Source organism: Pseudorasbora parva, chromosome 20, assembly GCF_024679245.1.
Source record: "Pseudorasbora parva isolate DD20220531a chromosome 20, ASM2467924v1, whole genome shotgun sequence".
In the NCBI taxonomy this organism is placed as follows: domain Eukaryota; kingdom Metazoa; phylum Chordata; class Actinopteri; order Cypriniformes; family Gobionidae; genus Pseudorasbora; species Pseudorasbora parva.
Window position 1 is genome coordinate 35,513,305 of NC_090191.1, and position 17,322 is coordinate 35,530,626.

General features: G+C 38.3%; 1 protein-coding gene across 1 annotated transcript in view; it reads right to left on the reverse strand.

Annotated features, from left to right (window-relative positions):
• The window catches only part of utp20 (UTP20 small subunit processome component), a 28,232-nt gene that overhangs the window by 7,429 nt on the left and 3,481 nt on the right, over window positions 1-17,322 (reverse strand). The window contains exons 10-47 of the mRNA XM_067428556.1: window positions 17,147-17,281; window positions 16,974-17,051; window positions 16,713-16,891; window positions 15,481-15,615; window positions 15,201-15,289; window positions 14,985-15,090; window positions 14,730-14,880; window positions 14,086-14,148; window positions 13,848-14,006; window positions 13,699-13,775; window positions 13,468-13,547; window positions 12,819-13,095; window positions 12,551-12,730; window positions 12,311-12,401; window positions 12,132-12,217; window positions 11,431-11,556; window positions 11,163-11,329; window positions 10,193-10,401; window positions 9,848-9,991; window positions 9,319-9,398; window positions 8,904-9,127; window positions 8,677-8,821; window positions 7,211-7,298; window positions 6,982-7,125; window positions 6,844-6,897; window positions 6,601-6,753; window positions 6,320-6,475; window positions 6,080-6,220; window positions 4,015-4,152; window positions 3,785-3,924; window positions 3,537-3,625; window positions 3,148-3,455; window positions 2,354-2,493; window positions 1,509-1,665; window positions 935-1,033; window positions 686-853; window positions 439-605; window positions 214-355 (exon numbers count right to left, since the gene is read on the reverse strand). Of these exons, the coding sequence (XP_067284657.1) occupies window positions 214-355; window positions 439-605; window positions 686-853; window positions 935-1,033; window positions 1,509-1,665; window positions 2,354-2,493; window positions 3,148-3,455; window positions 3,537-3,625; window positions 3,785-3,924; window positions 4,015-4,152; window positions 6,080-6,220; window positions 6,320-6,475; window positions 6,601-6,753; window positions 6,844-6,897; window positions 6,982-7,125; window positions 7,211-7,298; window positions 8,677-8,821; window positions 8,904-9,127; window positions 9,319-9,398; window positions 9,848-9,991; window positions 10,193-10,401; window positions 11,163-11,329; window positions 11,431-11,556; window positions 12,132-12,217; window positions 12,311-12,401; window positions 12,551-12,730; window positions 12,819-13,095; window positions 13,468-13,547; window positions 13,699-13,775; window positions 13,848-14,006; window positions 14,086-14,148; window positions 14,730-14,880; window positions 14,985-15,090; window positions 15,201-15,289; window positions 15,481-15,615; window positions 16,713-16,891; window positions 16,974-17,051; window positions 17,147-17,281 (5,265 nt within the window). The remainder of the gene's footprint in view (window positions 1-213; window positions 356-438; window positions 606-685; window positions 854-934; window positions 1,034-1,508; window positions 1,666-2,353; window positions 2,494-3,147; window positions 3,456-3,536; window positions 3,626-3,784; window positions 3,925-4,014; window positions 4,153-6,079; window positions 6,221-6,319; window positions 6,476-6,600; window positions 6,754-6,843; window positions 6,898-6,981; window positions 7,126-7,210; window positions 7,299-8,676; window positions 8,822-8,903; window positions 9,128-9,318; window positions 9,399-9,847; window positions 9,992-10,192; window positions 10,402-11,162; window positions 11,330-11,430; window positions 11,557-12,131; window positions 12,218-12,310; window positions 12,402-12,550; window positions 12,731-12,818; window positions 13,096-13,467; window positions 13,548-13,698; window positions 13,776-13,847; window positions 14,007-14,085; window positions 14,149-14,729; window positions 14,881-14,984; window positions 15,091-15,200; window positions 15,290-15,480; window positions 15,616-16,712; window positions 16,892-16,973; window positions 17,052-17,146; window positions 17,282-17,322) is intronic.

A 17,322-nucleotide genomic window follows, 5' to 3' on the forward strand; every position in this document is an offset into this window, starting at 1 on the left:
TAAATTTACCAATGGGACACCCAACTGTCTTGTGCAGTCTGTGCCCATTGTAAGTCAATCGTTAATAGTGTGTGTGAAGTGTTTCAATTGAGACAGGGCCACTTATGTACAATTCCTATGCTCATGGGAAACTCATTAAACATGATTTTAAGTAATATCTTTTTTGTCACATTCTCCCAGCAGTCAATCAAAAACTAATGCATATTTTCTTACACTGAGACCCGTTTCCACTAGGATGTGCATGTTTGTTCTGCTACTAATGGCAGCTTTCACTCCTACTCTCTTAGGAGTGGACGGCAGCAGTAAACAGCTTGGCGGAGGCAGGCGAGGATCTGGAGGTGGACGTTGCTTCTCTCTGAGTGAATATAAGATGTGAAATTGTTTAAAGTAGATCTGATTGAACCAGTGCTAATGCATCCCCGAGTGTGTGTGACGTACTTGTTCTTGCTGGTAATGAGTGGGAGACTCTGACTGACGAGTCCGTGGCTGAGCAGAAGGATGGACTGAGGGGTCAAGCTCTGATTGAGCAAAAGTCCCGCCACAATCCTCCTAAGCACAGCATGCACTCGCCTGGACACCTTCAAACTGGCCGTGTTCTCAAGCACCTGAGAGGAAGATGAGGATCAGATAAGTCTCTTGAGAAATCATGAAGGTGTTGTTGAGAGGCAGCTCACTGGTCATTCACCTCTTTGAGTGGCAGAATGAGGTGGACGACGCGCTCCTGACTGCAGAACTGTCCGAGGAGCTCGTACGAGTCAGAGCTTTTGCTGTGACGGGCCTCCATTACTTTGGAAACGATTCCTTTGATGTCCTTCTCCTCGGCTACAGCTCCGAACAGCTCGTTGTTGAAGATCTGAGAAAAGAGTTAGCCAATGAAAATGTACAATTGTTTCAAAATTATGATTGACAACGTAATATTGATGGTGCCCTTTACCGTGATGAGCATGTCCATGCATGGGTCAAGATCCCCTGCAGTCAAAGATGGTTTCAGGACAGTAAGCAAATGATACACTGTGAAGGTCAAAACATGGACCTGCAGGGAAAGATTATACATGGGTTAGTGACATGAAATTTTTTCTGTTTGGTCCAGGTCTATTTAATTATAAAAATAAAAACTTTAAAATTACAATTCATACAGTCAGTGACAAATCTTCTAAAATGAACATCAATATCTAAATTCATATTTATTTTGTATATTATATGTTTTGCAGGTTGCAATTCTTTGCCATAAGTATGGTAAATATGGAATAATGTATTATTTCGTAATGAAATGTAAAGCTATTGTGTTTTCAAATATTAATTTTATCTAGCAAAAGTCTTAAAGCATTTAAAAAAGTTTGTTTTTTTGGTCAATTTGATATATCTTTGTATACAAAGATTACATTTCTAAGGACTTTGCACCAAATTTGTATGATTTCTCCTGTTAGATCATATTTATCAGTGAAACTCATAATTTATGAAATATTCATACATTACACACTCATGTGCTAATAAAGACAATATTTTACCTGATACCCCTTCACCAAGACCGCCTGCATCTCGTTGAGCAGATAATGAAGGTATTGATGCCCAAGTGTCTCTATAATCTTCACCAAAGTGTTTCGAGCAACATCACGGATCTCCTGGAAACGGCTCCTCAGGTGGACACACACTTTCAGAAGGATGCTGCATATAAACAAACTCCCATTATTTACCACATTTTTGCAATGATGATCACTCAAAAGAAAACATTTGTAGAACAACCACTAATCTATCACTCTCACACTCAGACAGACACTTGCATTAAAGAGGCTATATTATGCTAGCTACTAAGTCTTGATTTTGTTGCTGGGGTCTACTAGAATTGGTTTTCATGCTAGAATATTTATAACATTTTACATTATTCCAGCACCTCTCTTTCCAGTCTGTCAGTAACATTCTGTTTACTTCCTGTGTCGCTGTACCCCCTCATTCCGAAAAGCGCAATATGCTCTGATTGGCCGGCTGAATGAGTGTGTTGTGATTGGTCAACTGCCTCGAGCGTGTTTGGGAAATTGCATGCCCCTTACGTCAACTATGAGTTTCAACACACTACTAATGGAACTCAACCAGTCCTTGACTTTTTTTGCGCATGCTTTGGGCAGGAATTATTTAAGTGAGGAATATTGTGACGTGTACGTTCCTGGAAGAAAACTCAAGACTACAAATGACGTGTTTCAGGGAGTTCAGAAACAGTGCTTAGTGCTTGCGGATATGGAGAAGATCTGCCCTTTTTTATGCTTAGCAACGTTACACACTAAAGAAATGTAAAAATATACAAAAGCATATTAGGTCCTCTTTAAGAAAATGGGTATATATTGGGTAATAAATATACCCTGGCAAGTTTGCTTCCATGACATCCTTTGGCAGAGACTTCATGAGTTGAACCATGGCGAATGCAATAGGCACTCTGGCCACTTCTTCATCTTTCACATCCTTAGACTTCACCATCTTGTGCTCGTCGTCTCGCTTAACCTGCAGAAATCAGCATTGGGGTACAATTAGTTCATGCTGAAAACTTTGTTCACTTGTTTCCAGTAGAGAGCACTTGGATGGTTATAAACACAGAATATATATTTGGGGGCTGGAGTCATTACAGAACAAACTAATAGAATCAACTGTTAGTCGTCAATTATTAGTTACAGTATGGCCAAAAATGATGTCCGGCTTTGGAAAATTGACAGATATTATTACAAATTTGTTAAAGATTTTGTAAGCATATTGTGTAGTTGTGCTCAATTGTTTTATTTGTGATGACAAAATGAAACATGCCAAATTGTCAGACAAAGAAAATATGAACATGCAAAAACAAGAGACAACTAACAAAATATTAATAACTGATTATGTTGTAGTCAATGCAATTTGTGTGGTAAAATAACACCTGTATCTGTCGTTTCGCCACATAATTTTGTCTGATAAATACCAAATTTAGTATCTTGCTCTTCCCTCATATTTAATCATTTCCTCATATTTTGATGGTTTAATTGAACTTGTAGGATCATTCAAACCAATTTCCCCTACAGACATTTATTTTGCCCACTACTGTACATCCTTTTGTATAATTGAGTCCATGGCGAGTCTTGCTCTCCTGTAACCTAAATTCATTAAGTTTGATGAATGAGCACACACCTTTGCAGTGAGGCACTTGTGAAGTTTAGGCAGGACGCTCCGAGTGACCGTGTTATGAATGGAGGAAACTAGAGCCTCTAGATCGTTTTTACTCTGTGGAAGCCCACTGCTGACAACAGGAGGCACTTTCTTCTTTTGGCTCTCTTTGACTTCCTTTGGTTTTGCAATGCCTTCAGTCTCAGCATCCATTGCTGTGGAAACAGCTGCTCGGGCCTCATCGGTTTCCATGGCACCTTCAGCATCACTTTCATCTGTGTCCATGGTTTCGGTTGCCTCGTCTTCTACCTCTTCCACCACAACAATGGGCTCTGAAGTTGATAGATCACGTTGGTCAAATTAAGCACTGTGTACGTTTAAAAGGAAGCATAATGTGGCCGTTATATTCTCACCTTCTGTCTTCCTGTTTTTGGCTGCCTCAATTTCTTTACTGAGAGTCTCATGGTCAAAGTGGAACGCATCAAGAACAGTCAGCAACAAACTAAGCCAATGAAAAGATTCAGGAAAGTCTTTCAGTATCATAAACAGGACAAAAACATCTCAGAAAAGGAACAAATGTCACTTTTCTGACTTTGGAGGGGTGGGGGAGAGATATTGTATTGTATATTGTATTGTATAATTTGCAATTATATATGCCTACCTGACAGCCAGTTTCTGCTCCGCTATTCCAGACTGTAAAATATGGACGAAGTGTTTTATGTAGAACAAGTACTTGGACCAGGTCAAGCGTCTGCACACAGCACCGACAACTTCTACAGCGGCTGTTGTCATGGGTTCATACTGGGGACACAAAGAATTTATCCATTAAAACACATATCATCCAGCATGGTGACAGGACAATTTAAACAGTTATTAGACGTAAGTAACAACCTTCAACAGCTTTTCGTCAACTAGAGCGATCATGGCGTAGGGCATGATGTAATTCTGCATGGAGCGTGATGACATCACAATCTTGCCCTCGGTCAGCTGCCTGGCAAACTTCCTGAGCGCTCGACCCCTTCTGTAAACCTGAAATACAAAGTAAAAGAGTGCTTTACTCTGAGCCAATTTCAAATAAGGTTCAAAAAAGTGCACACAATTTTCATTTATTAATATATTAATTACTATTATTAGGTACTTTCTAGTTAATTAATAAAAATATTAGAATATAGTAATTAAAATATTTATATAGTACATTTGTTTATATTTACATTTCATTTATTAATATATTTAACTAGTTTTTAATTTAATTGCATTTAATATACATTTTTCTATATAAAAGTATTATTTGATGATGTATTATTTGATTATTTGATGTATTGCTACGATGAGAATTGAAACTAGTTTTCAGCAGCATTATGCGGCGAGTAAAACTGAGTTTTCATTAAGAAAAGGAGTGCACTTACATACTATTACACTACATATTTAAAATTCAAAATTTGAGACCCTTTTTCTTTAAGTTCCACCCAATTAAGATTTAGGATATTTCTCACCAGCCAAGTTTCCATCCACTTTTTCCAGTTTTGTTATCGACAAAGTTAATATAAATAAATAAAAAATTGCAGAATTTGCTGTCTTCCATCCAATGGACCTTTTATCGATAAAATGTTGTGGAAAAAAAAAAAGCACTCTCGTATAAGTTTTGTTGTATCACTAAAAAACCCTGCCTTCAAGTTGTTTCCATACAAAATTTCACTTATAATCGCAATTTATCATATCTTTTGCATCCCAAATATTAATTTAAAATGCATAGAGTAATGAGAAGATTGAAATGTACTTAATATTTTCAAAACAATAGGCCTATTACTAAATCAGAAGATCACAGAAGTGGGACAGTTTGTCTTACAGGACTGCATGTAACTGCATTTATGACGAAGCTCATAATTGTAGACACATAGCAGCTCAATAGTACTGTATGCAACATTCTAGTATCCATAAAAAAGATTGGTAGAGTAGCTAAAATGTTCTTTCTTATAGCAACAATCTTTTACATACACCGGATCACATGCAGTCAAGCTGTGGTTTGATGTGGCTGAAAATGCATGTCAGATCATCATCAAAAAATAAATAAATAAATAAACCTTATTCGTTCTGGTCTAATGTTGTCTTAACAATTGTAAACTTCATTTAGAGCTTTTTAGATTCAATCCACTTTTTTTTAGATACAATTTTACATATTAAATAAAATATTTTTTATTAACAAGTGTCATGTTTGTGATTTTCGTTTGACAAGTAGCCAGATCCTGCTCATGAAATGGGGATTTCATGATCGCAACGAGTTGCCGAGATTTTCAAGGAGCTACATTTTCCTCATCCATTTTTAAACAAAGCTTTAATATTAAGTTGTAAGTCCTATACATAAAATATTTATTAGCAAGTGTCATGATTTTTTTTTTAAACCATGTTATAAACACTATTTAGATCAATACTTGATCAAACAATATTCAGAAACGGGTGCAGTTAGCTATTTTTCTTCTGAAATTTTTCTGATTATTCTGAATTTTAATTAGATTGTAAAAAAACAGACAATTATAAGGATCAATGATGTATGAGATAATACATCTTATTCTTACCAATGCTAATACAATAATTTAATATACAATTTAATAATATGAATAGGCTATAACAGATATAGTGCACCTTACAGGGAAATAGTGCTTTAATGGGAGCAATACCGTCCTATATAGGCTAATTCAGTCATGTGACACCACATTTATTTGTGTTAAAGCCCCTTTTCACGACAAAAAGCGTTTCCAAACTAGTTTTCACCACATTTGAAGTATCCATATAAAATTAATGTGCTTAAGTTAAACGGAGGACTGTGTCAACATTTGCAAAAAAATATCGACAATTGGCATTTCCATCAGCTATATCGGTAAACATTTTGATGCGCTACATTTTTTTGTGTGCAAAAACCTGGCTACTGATGTGTTTTGATTAAGTGTCCTGACAATACCTGTATGTGCTTCATATGCTCAAAGAAATCTGATTCGGGATCATTATGATCAGTCAGCTGAACCAGATCGCAAAACTCTGATCGGTTTGGAAAGGTCTTCACCAGGCAGGCCAGAATCGTAGTGTAATCATTTCGAACACTCTGCAAAAAAAACCAGCCAACTATAAGTGTAAATTGTATGTGAAATGTTCATAGAGCAGTGCAGTAATGACTGTAAGCTGGCATGTCGCTCGTTTTCACCTCAGTCTTGCTCTTCAAACCCTTTCGCAGTGCATCCAGTATCATGTACTGAACAATCTCCTTGTATTCTGCCTCTGGGCATCCGACTTCTGAGAGCTGAATTATTATGGCTGACAAACACATGGTGGCGCTGTCTGCCAGAGACATGTCACCGATCTAACTCGGAAACACAAAAAGCATTCAAAACTCAAAGCAGTTCAAGACACAAAAAGATACACATAAAAAGAAACATTAGAGATCTTCAAAGCTAATAGTAACGTCACAAGAAACTCAAAACACACCTCGAATGAATGGAAGCAGTTGTGCATGACAGCAGTTAGGTATCTCATATCCAGTGTACTCATCTCTTTTATGTGCTTTGTGGCCTTCTGGAACGCCAGCAGACGAACATCAAAGTGAATCTCGTCCAGATGCCGGCTGTCAAATGCGTTGAGCTGAAGGAAGAGAGTAAAGATGGTCAAATACAAACATGACTGGAAGAAACAAAACTAAACCCGTTTCTTAAGGCCTCAATGGACATTCACCTGAATGACAATGTCTGTGATGTACTTCAGTTCACTGTCCATGTCTGACAGAGTCTGTGGAGAGAGATACGGTCAGTCGGGAACAGTTTGAAATAGACGAAAGTGATGTTTAACATGGCTGGAGATGTGGAAACTGACCTGGAACGCTTCACACAGAGCCTGACGTGAAAGTCTGTTGTGGATGATGGATAAAAGTTTGCTGAGAGGCTTGAGAAACACGCTGGGCTCTGAACACTGTCTTAGCAGGTTCTGCACAGTGCCCAAGATGTCCAACTCGGTTTCCTGAAAGAAAACAACAAGAAAACAATGACAATGGTTTGAGATTTAAAGCAATAAAATATTAATATACAGGATATGAGGAGTGTACCTGGGCAGTATTGGGTTTGTGGAGGTAAGGTAGAAGTAAGCCAGTTAGTGTTGAACTCTGTCCCTTTTCAGTCACAAATCTGCTGATCCTGGAACACAACAAAGGCTGATCATTTTTGAACATTTCACATGGTAGCATTTCCTATTATCAATGTTGAAAATGGCTTTGCTGCCATTTTCAGGTGGAAACCTGATTTTTTTTTTTCAGGATTATTTGAAAAGTTCAAAAGAACAGCATTTACTCGAAACTATTTTTTTTACTGTCACTTTTGATCAATTGAATGCATAATCATTTTTGAATGGTAAATATAAGCAGCACAAGTGTTTTCAGCATTGATAAGAAACATTTCTTGACCAGCAAATAAGCGTATTAGAATGATTTCTAAAGGATCATGGGATCAGATGGATTATGATTAGCTTAATTGTTCAACTGCTAGAAATTCTTTCTGAAAATTATTCCACTGATACCGTTCCCCTGTATCGTTATCGTGTGGCGAGGACTTTGCATTTGACAATTAATTAGTATTAGTAATAACTATTAAAACTTTATTGTTATAGTTATTGTCAATGTTCCCTCTAATTTCTTTTCTCGCTGAGCGAAACTTTCTCTCTATTGGGCAGTTTTTGTCACCGGAGCAAAAACATTCTTCATACCATACCTGTACAGCATACATAAACAGACAAAAAAAGTGGTTTCATCATGCAGTTATAACTTGAACCTTAATGTGCCATTTCTATTTTATTTAACCCTTGGTGTAACTTAGTGATGTATATTTTTTTAAGCAGTTAAGTCACTTAAGCACATTTTAGATTGACCGAGAATTTTTTTACAGTGCTTAAGAAATATAAAAAAAAATCTTCCTCATGACAGTTAAATTCTTTATAATAATATAAAATGAAAAAAATTAAGCAGTTACACTGAGATGGTTTTTCATGTGCTTTTGTACAGTCAATTATTGGTGACAGATAGCATAAACCATCAAAATTAATTATTTGTTTATTGCTTATGAATTTCCAAAGTTTTCAAACTTTTTAATGGCAAAAATTCCTAAACTGCTGTGCCCATCATCAGTTAATTCCAGCACTTTATCAAGCCACTCCTCTTTAAAACATGACTTTTTTTTCACATTTCTTTGTGTTTCATGTTGCGTCTCAGCTTTTGGACCTCAAACATGACTCTCTGCTGCTCACACGGGACAGCATTCTCTTTCTATAATACCTGTAAACCACATTCACCGGTTCTAACACTATAGCGATACTAACTCTATAGCGGTTGAACAGAGCACTGCAATCATTTCTCATAATAATTTCTCCCCAAATTTTGCATCTGTGTCTGTCAGCTGCATTTTATTCTTTCTGAGCAGCCGCAGCATCACAAGTGCGCTTGGAGGGAACATTGGTTATTGTCTTAGCTGTGATGGGCTCTTTACTTTGCCTGTATGTATATAAACAGATATATGAACATACCTTGAGAGGATGTTGAGCTCTTTGCTGACTTGAACTCTGAATTTCTTCTTTTTGAGGCGTTCAGAGTTACGCACAACTCCGCCGAGGTACTGCAGCAGTGCTGGGATGTGAGGAAGGAGCAGACGGCAGCCGATAGTCAGAGTACCTACCAGAAGAAAAGAAACAGAGACGTCAAATATGCAAAAAGTGGGTCCTCAAGCATATTCATAAACACCCACTGTCAGTACCTGATGCATCACAGCTTTCGGGGATCACACAGTCATTCACAATCAACTCTGTCTCATTCTCCTTGGGTTCAAAGTCTGGAGTGTTCAGCAAGCTCTCGGCTATGTCCATCACCATGGCCACTGTGACGGCAGACACGTTTTTGGAGGATAACAGAGCAAAAACATTGAGCAGGACGTCACACTCAGGGTGGCCTGGTCTCTGCTTTGCAAGCAAAGGGAAAAATCTGACAGAGAGAAAAGACAACATTTAAAGGATAAGATTGCATTTGCAAAAACAGGTCAAACCAGCAATACAATCTGCATACATAAAAATAAATAAAAATAATAATTTTAACATAAAGGCGGTACTTGCTATCACACGTTGCTTAATTTTTCTATGAGAGGTTCGTCTTTGCATGGTTAATGATAAACTTACCTAGCGTTTTGGGTCCACACACGAATGACTTTCAGGAGAGGCGTTGGTGCATAGGTGCTTTCATTGGGCAGACGACACACCTAATAAATAAAACACAACCTGGTCATCTGTGATACTCACTGAATCCAATACATATTTAAATAAATCAAAACTGCATCAAGAAGTAAATTAGACCTGCAAATTTAAATTAGCTCTTTTTCTTATTTTTAGACACTTAATGGTTGTTATTTATTGTGCTGTGCTGAATTTATTTTCTAAGAAAGTATTATGTCTATTAATGGCTATAGTTATAGTAACGTCTTCAGCTAGTCAGCTTGATATTCTTTCCATTTAAGCTGGTTCTATATCTTAATCCATGTAACAACTGTTTTATGAGCAGTAGGATAATCATATTTATAATCAGTGTCAAACAGAGCCGAAGCACAACCAAAACAATTTAGTTTTTTGACTGTTAGAGGCCAGAGTGTTTCTTTGTGTACCTTTAAATTTACTAAAGCTATCCCGTCAGATTTCTCTTTTATGCACATACCTGAGGCCACACCACGGCTTGGAATACAGCGTCCAGCTCATCTGCAGTAAAGTTGTAACACTCAAAGCCGTCAAAGAAGTCTTGTATGCGCAGAATCCCCAGACGACGCAAGTACTTCAGAGGATTGATGCAACCAGGCTTGAGCTACACAAACAAAGACCAGGAGCTTTTGAGATTAGCCCCCCAAAAATAGATTTGCCCACCACCCAATAAAAAAAAACTATAAAAAAAACATCTGATTATTAACTCTGAAGATGAACTCCAGGAATATTTCCTAAATTACACAATTTAGAGCAGTATTTCACATATACAGGATGTGTGTTTTTTTTGTTGCATTCAGCTCACCTGCTCTCTGTGATCCAGTATAAATGACACGGAGGCTGTGATGCACAGCAAGATCTGCAGAACTTTGGGCAGGTAGATTTGGATAAGATGGCCTAGTTTATTGATGAGCAATGCTATGGTGTTGAGTAGGCTGTGCTGGCGACCCACAGGGAGAACAGCAGACAGGTTTGTTTCACTTATGGCCCGATCTACAGCGGCCAGACACGGTCCTGCAAGCAAAAAAGTATTAATTTTCCAAATTCAATGCTTGCTTCTGATCTATCTTTAAAAAAGAAAAGAAAATTTGTAATATTTTAGTAGCTTGTCTCAATAAAAAAAGTATCCATTTATTAAACTTCAAGCATGTTGCATATATGGACATGAGTGAACTATTTTTAGCTAATTAACTTTTCTAATTCTGAAAATAACCTTAATATTTTTACAACCTTACAGTGTAAAGCATAAATGTAAACCACTTCATGATGATGGACCTCTATTCTCTATTCTAATATCTTAGGGTGTGTTCACAATTGGCAGGTTTGGTAAGATTACAACAAACTCTGGCGCAATTGTTCTGTTAGTGCGGTCTAATTCAATAAGTTTGAAGGCTACCATCTGAACCTTGGTGAGCACCAAAGTGGACCAATACCCCTGAAAAGTTGGTTTTACTGAATTATGAAGCAGATCTTTGTTTGTGTGTATGATGGAGGAATCCCTGGCACTATTTTAACTACTTTAGCTATCATGAGTAAGGAGTTTAAAATACAATCATAAGTACGCACATGCAACAAGCTCATTTAGCCCATTACACAGCATTATTTTGGATGTTCTGAAAACTTTCTGGACCAAAAGTACTAAGAGAACCAAATTAAAAGCATGAACACACCCTTAACAAATAATGGCAATGCCTAACTGCCAATAGGTGATTATAAGGTGTATGTTAGAAGGTTTTGTTAAGATTTAATAATTTTAATAAGCTTTAAGTAGTTACCTTCAGCGTGATGACGAACAGGCTCCAGCAGAAGATCTATAAACATGCCCATCTCCTCTGGCTGACAGGCCGCCAAGAAGCGCAGCACTATGGAGGAGCGTGAAGCCGTGCCTGCCTTACCCTGAAACCTATTACCAACCCTGCTGCACATCCTTCCATATAGTATCCTGCAAGAATAAATAACAACTATTGCTTGCAGGAACATAGCATTCACGTTTAGACAGTGAAACACTTATATCATTAATATGCATTGTGTGTAAACACACACCTCATAAGCATGGGAATGAGTTGGGGTCTGTGTGATGAAAGTACCACAGCTCCTTCTTCTGAGATGTTGAAATGGACAATCTCATCTTTAAAATGCTTGTCATCCAGAAGTCTCTGCAGATTCTCTCTGTAAATGACACATCGACAATTGTTATGGGCCTAAAACAAAGCCCTGAGAGGCCGCTGCTGCAGTAATGTTTAAAAAAGCTTTCACAGTCCCGCTTCAAGCCATCATATTAATAAACCCCAAAAATATAATGTCTGCACAAACAGAAAATGTTTAAAACTTTCTTTAAGGTTTAAAGCAAGCAAGTTTGAGGTCGGAGAAAAGCAATCTCTGATAACAGGCTTAAAATTAGGTCAGCGAGGATTGCCTCTAGGTATTGTTTTTCCCTGCACTAAATGACAAAAGTGGCTCCAAGTAACTCAGAGAAGTGAAATGAATCCAGAGATGTAAAATCATAATAGACTAAATGACTTCCTGAGGTAATTGGCACATTCCAGTATGCCAGTAGTGAGAGCTAGTAAGGTAACCAAAGAAGTTTTTTGGAAGATACCATCACTCTCAGCTCTCAATATAAAGCATTCTATTCATAAGCTGACCTAGTTACTATATAATAGTTATTCCTGAAAATGGAAAAACGAGTGGGAAGCAAGAAGAGAGGGGGAAATTGTATTGCGGTGCTTTGTTACAGGTCTTACTTGTAAGGGAGAATATTTGGGTCTTTGTATGTCAGCAAACAGTCAAGTGCTATTTTCTGAATTTGTTGATCTTTATGGCACAGGAGCTGTGGGTTTAGAGAAAAGAATAGACTTAGCTAGCTCTTTCACCATGTATTAATAAGCAGAATTGACTTTGAAACAAAGCTGAGAAACCACACCTGGGTGTACAGCTCACTCAGATTTGCCTCCATGTATAAAGCTTTTGGGTTGGTGAATTTGGAGAACACTTTCAAGTGAGCAATGAGCTGCCTGAAAACAAAAACGTATATATATTGATGAGAAACAAATGAATGCTTATTGTTCTGGTATAATAGACATGCACATCTAATTTGTGTGAGTTCTTCAAGTAGGTAACCAGAGGACAAAGACGGATGTTAGAGGATAAGATCATCTCTTACTTGGCCGCTGCTCTTCTTGGCACCTTCTTCTTGGAGTGTTTGGTATCTTCCTCCTTTTCTTCTTCGTCTTCCATGTCAGCATCTACATCTTCACCCATTTCCTGCTCTGATGAAGAGCTGCTTTTCTTCATGAGGTCCTGAGTGGGAGCTACCATCAGGTCAGATGGGTAGAACTCATTACTGTGAAAACAAAGACCACAGAGAAAAGGCTGTTATGGAGAACTTTTTAGAGAGACTAATAGGTTGATGCCATAAAGCTCACACACACCTGATGAAGCGCAGCAGTAATGGGCTAAGCTCTCGGCAACGCGGCTCCACTTTTTCAGGAAACTGGGACATGGCTCGCCAAAGCAAGCCACGGAAGTTTGTGAAGTCAGTTCTCTCAATGGGATTCAGCACCTGGTCCAGCTCTTCCAGAAACAGAACTCCCACATCCCCGCTCTCCAACACACTTGTCCCCGGACCTCTGAGCTGCTTTGTGGCTTGATGTTTTTCAGCACCACCCTCGTCATCGTCGTCGTCATCATCTGCCTGGAGCTCTTCCTCTGAGAATAAACATTCATAACAGCTTATGACTAATGGGAACATATAACAACAACCATCATAAAATTATTATATTGATAATGACACTATTGCCGTATGTAGAGCTGCTTTCATAATTGTTGAACTTTGCAACATTGACCGAGTTACTGAACTGAAATGAAACAACATTGATCTAAATTGAGCTGAATTACACTATTGTCTTCTTTAGAGCACTTTACAGCTGAAGTTGTTTGATAATTGTCATAATTATCCAATAGTTAACACTGTTATTTTCCTGTTTATTAATGTGTAGCTGCCTTGAAACAATTGGTATTGTATAAAGTGCAAACAAGTAAATTTGACTGATTTTGAATGCCTCCTCATTAAGAACTCACCAGCTAGACCAGCAACCATCTCCAGATGTTCATAATAAACATTCCAGAATAATTTGTTGTCCATTTCTTTAGCATGCGACCTGAGCAGATGAAAGCATATTAAACCAAGACAGAAATGATACAGAGAAATAGAGAATAATGCGGAAGACATAACCTTATGCATGAGGGTTTAAAGGCAAAAGATCAACAATGAAACTGAGACTGATCATTCAAGTAGTGCATCACACTTACACAATCAGATCAATAACAGCATCCCAAAGAGGTTGGAAATTGACAAAGAGCATCGCAATAAGATAACGAAGAGGAACCTGTAAAACACAAACATATTTATAGCACAAAGCAAAACTTTCATTTAATATGGAGTAAAGGGCATTATCTACCTCATGGAAAGGTCCCTTAGGCAGACAGGGCTGCACCAGGTCATGGCGGAGTTTACGAAGGTGTAGTAGTTTCTCCCTGTAGTCCTGCACGGTGGCTGGGACCTGCTCTGCCTGCAGACACACGGCGAACACCGTCTGCGCATTTGAGCTCTCCTCTCCCTGAAGAGGACATGAGTAATTAATAAATGCATCGATGTGCTTTGCTTGAGAACTTGTTGGAAAATCTCACAAATAATACCTCTGCAGGTTTAGGAAGATCAGCCTCAAAATTTGACAATATTCTGAGGCTCAGCAAACGAATCTGTTGAGGACAAGGACAAATTGATCCTTCAGAATCTGTATATTCATAATAGCAGGGTCCACAAAGATAAATAACAAATGTATTAAAGTTTTAATTACTTTTCTAGCCATTTGTGATGTATGCATTAAGGATTTAAAAAAATAAAAATAATAATAATATATATATATATATATATATATATATATATATATATATATATATATATATATATATATATATATATATATATATATATATATGTATAAATAAAAAACAAAACATAATATAACATTTTTTGATACATGTGGTTACAATTATTCATGAGTCAATACAGTGCATTATAAGTTGCATTAGAAGGCATAAATAATGCTTTTAAACGCTCTGGTTTGGTTACAATCAGTTCTGAAAATATATAATGCATTATAACGTACATTATGAATTATAATGCATTATGCACTAAGGCTTTACGTAAATTGTATTATATCACTGAATTGTATCACTATTTTATGCCTTAAATCCTCTGATACTGCCAGGTTTTCCAGGAATGAGGGAATTCTGTGCTACTCCAAGTTAACAACAACCCTCACTGGGCTAAATCTGACCTTGGAAATGTTAGAAGAAAAATTGGAATGCAGTTTATGGTACAATTCCAGCAGAGACTCATGGTCCAGCTGAGCTGAGCAGCCGTTGAGTGCCAGTCTGGTATAGTAGAGATCGCCTAACAACAGCGCTGAAAGATCCGTGGGGAGTTTCCTGTAGCAAACAAACAAAAATGCAAATTTCTTAATGTAACAGACAAGACCCTTTTTTACTGGGATGTTTAGAGCAAATAAACATTTAAATACTAAAGCACATACTCAATTATGTTTCTGACCAGCTCTACAGGCAGGAGTGACTGTACCGCTGTCGTCTCCTTGAAGCTGAGCAGAGTGCTTAGAGCCTGGCGGGCTACAAACAGCCCTCCTGAAGGGACAGAAGGATGGCATTAGGACATAATTTAACACTAAAAACATTTAACATTAAACATTTAACATATAGCCTGAGCCAATCATTTACACACACACTTGACTAACCTCTCCCCAGAGTTTCACTGCGCACCTCCTGCAGTAACCTGTTCAGTAATGCAGTGACGGCTTGGATAACCCTTGATGCTTCCAATGGTCTGCAAAACATTTAAATTGCATATTTACACAAATACCAAATTATACAGCAAAAGACCACTCACCTTTTAATACTAAATACTATAAAATGGGATTATATATAAATACTGGATGAGAATGCAAAATAATTTTACAGTAATTTATGTTGTATGCTATTTGACACCCAGAGGATTAAGGGTAATTAAGTTTTTACCTGATGTGTGGGAGGAGCACCAGTGCAACCCAGGGTAGAGAAAGGTCTGAAATCGGCTGATCGATGGGGATGTCTATGAGAGAAAGAATCCGCTGGGGAACAGAGACCAACTGGTCTTTTTCAGGTCCAGTTGACCTAAAAGAAATTTTAAATTTTTAAAAAGCGTAACGTGCTCTGATCGGTCGACTGAACCAGTTAGTTGTGATTGGTCAACCCAAGTGTGCCACAAAGCAAAAAAACAAATCATGCAGTCCAGGTTTTTTTCCCCAATAAGTTTGGTTTTAGTTATTTGATGCTATAAAAACGGGATGTAATATGATTGACAGCTGTGTTTACAATCGAGTCTGCAGGAGCGGGAGTTCCAACTGGACCTTGATATCGCAGCTCCACCTCAGGATCATTACTGCGCAGACTCGGGTCTTCGAATGACGTAAACGGCAACAACCATTTCTGGGATATTTTGGCTTCATTTTCATGTCCAGTGGAAGGAAGTGGAGAGGAGTCGTCCATCTTTTTTACATTTGAGCATGTTTCCAAAATGTCATGCCCCTTACTTGCCTAGAAATCTAGATGCACCCTAGCGGCAGCAAATCTAATCTGCCGCGAGTGCCATCTAGCAACTCTCAATACACTTCTGAGCTGTAAACGGCAAACTGTGGTCGGGCCAATCGCATCGTGTATAGAGTCAGTGGGCGGGGCTTATAAATGACGGCCAAGTTGCATTTGCGTGCTTCTAGTAAACACAGAAACTCAGCTTTGACCGCGACTCTGGAAGACTTGGAGTTAAGCTTTTCTCTGAGAAAAGAACGGCACTGAAGTCATTCTTAAGGGAAGATGTGTTCTGAGTTTTGCCGACCGGATACTGCGAAATTTTAATCTTTCAACGAGCTCTGCTTCACCTTCGTTGCTCTGGTTGGTCGTAGCTCTATCCAGTTGCATGCAGGCCGTGCAGAGGGAGTTTGAAAGACAACCGTTTATCCCGCCCCTCGGATTGAGCCCTGTCAATGGTGAGTTTCCAGACCAAACATCTTGATGTGGGTCTGGCTAGTCAGGCTAGGCCCTTACCATAACCACGGGTTTCAACACACTACTACCTCAAGCAGCCCAGGTCTTTTTTATTCTCAAACAACAACATTACATACTAAAGTTGAAAAAGTAAAAAACCATAATAGGTCCACTTTAAATGTTTTCTTTAAAAGTAAAAGTGCATAGAAATTCAAAGCCCTACTAACCTGACAGTCTGTCCAGTGAAGACCAATGGGTACTTCTCAAAAGCCATGGATCCGTCAGTGGGGGGCGGAGCTTTGGACAGAATCAGACCAACCAGCAGTTCCAGAACCAGCTGTCGGTTTACAGTGTCCTCAGTGCAGAATATCTGCTCCAGATACTGCAGCAAACTGGGCAAGAACACCTAGAGAAACACAGATCAACATTAAAACAGACGCAAGTTAATCTTAAAGATGGTTTCACACCACAGTCTGGATTTCACTGACCTGCTCAAACTGTTTCATGTTAAACATCTCTTTTGTAAATGACAATATGAGGTCTCGGTCCATCCCGCTATTGAAGACCTGCGTGAGGGAGCAGAGAGGAAACAAATGAGGTCAACAGGAAATCAGACAGATAAAGATGGACAAACATTTGTGCTGGTGCACACTAAACAAACCTTTTTCACCAGTTCGTGGATGCTCTGGGCAGGCAATGACAAATTCTCCCCCATCAACAGTGACGAGACCACTTGTAAAAGCTGCCTGGAGCAGGAGTAGGACAGTCCTGGTGCCTGAACTAGCTGAAGAAGTGTCTAAATACAACAAAAATTGAGAAAAACATATCAGATATGCA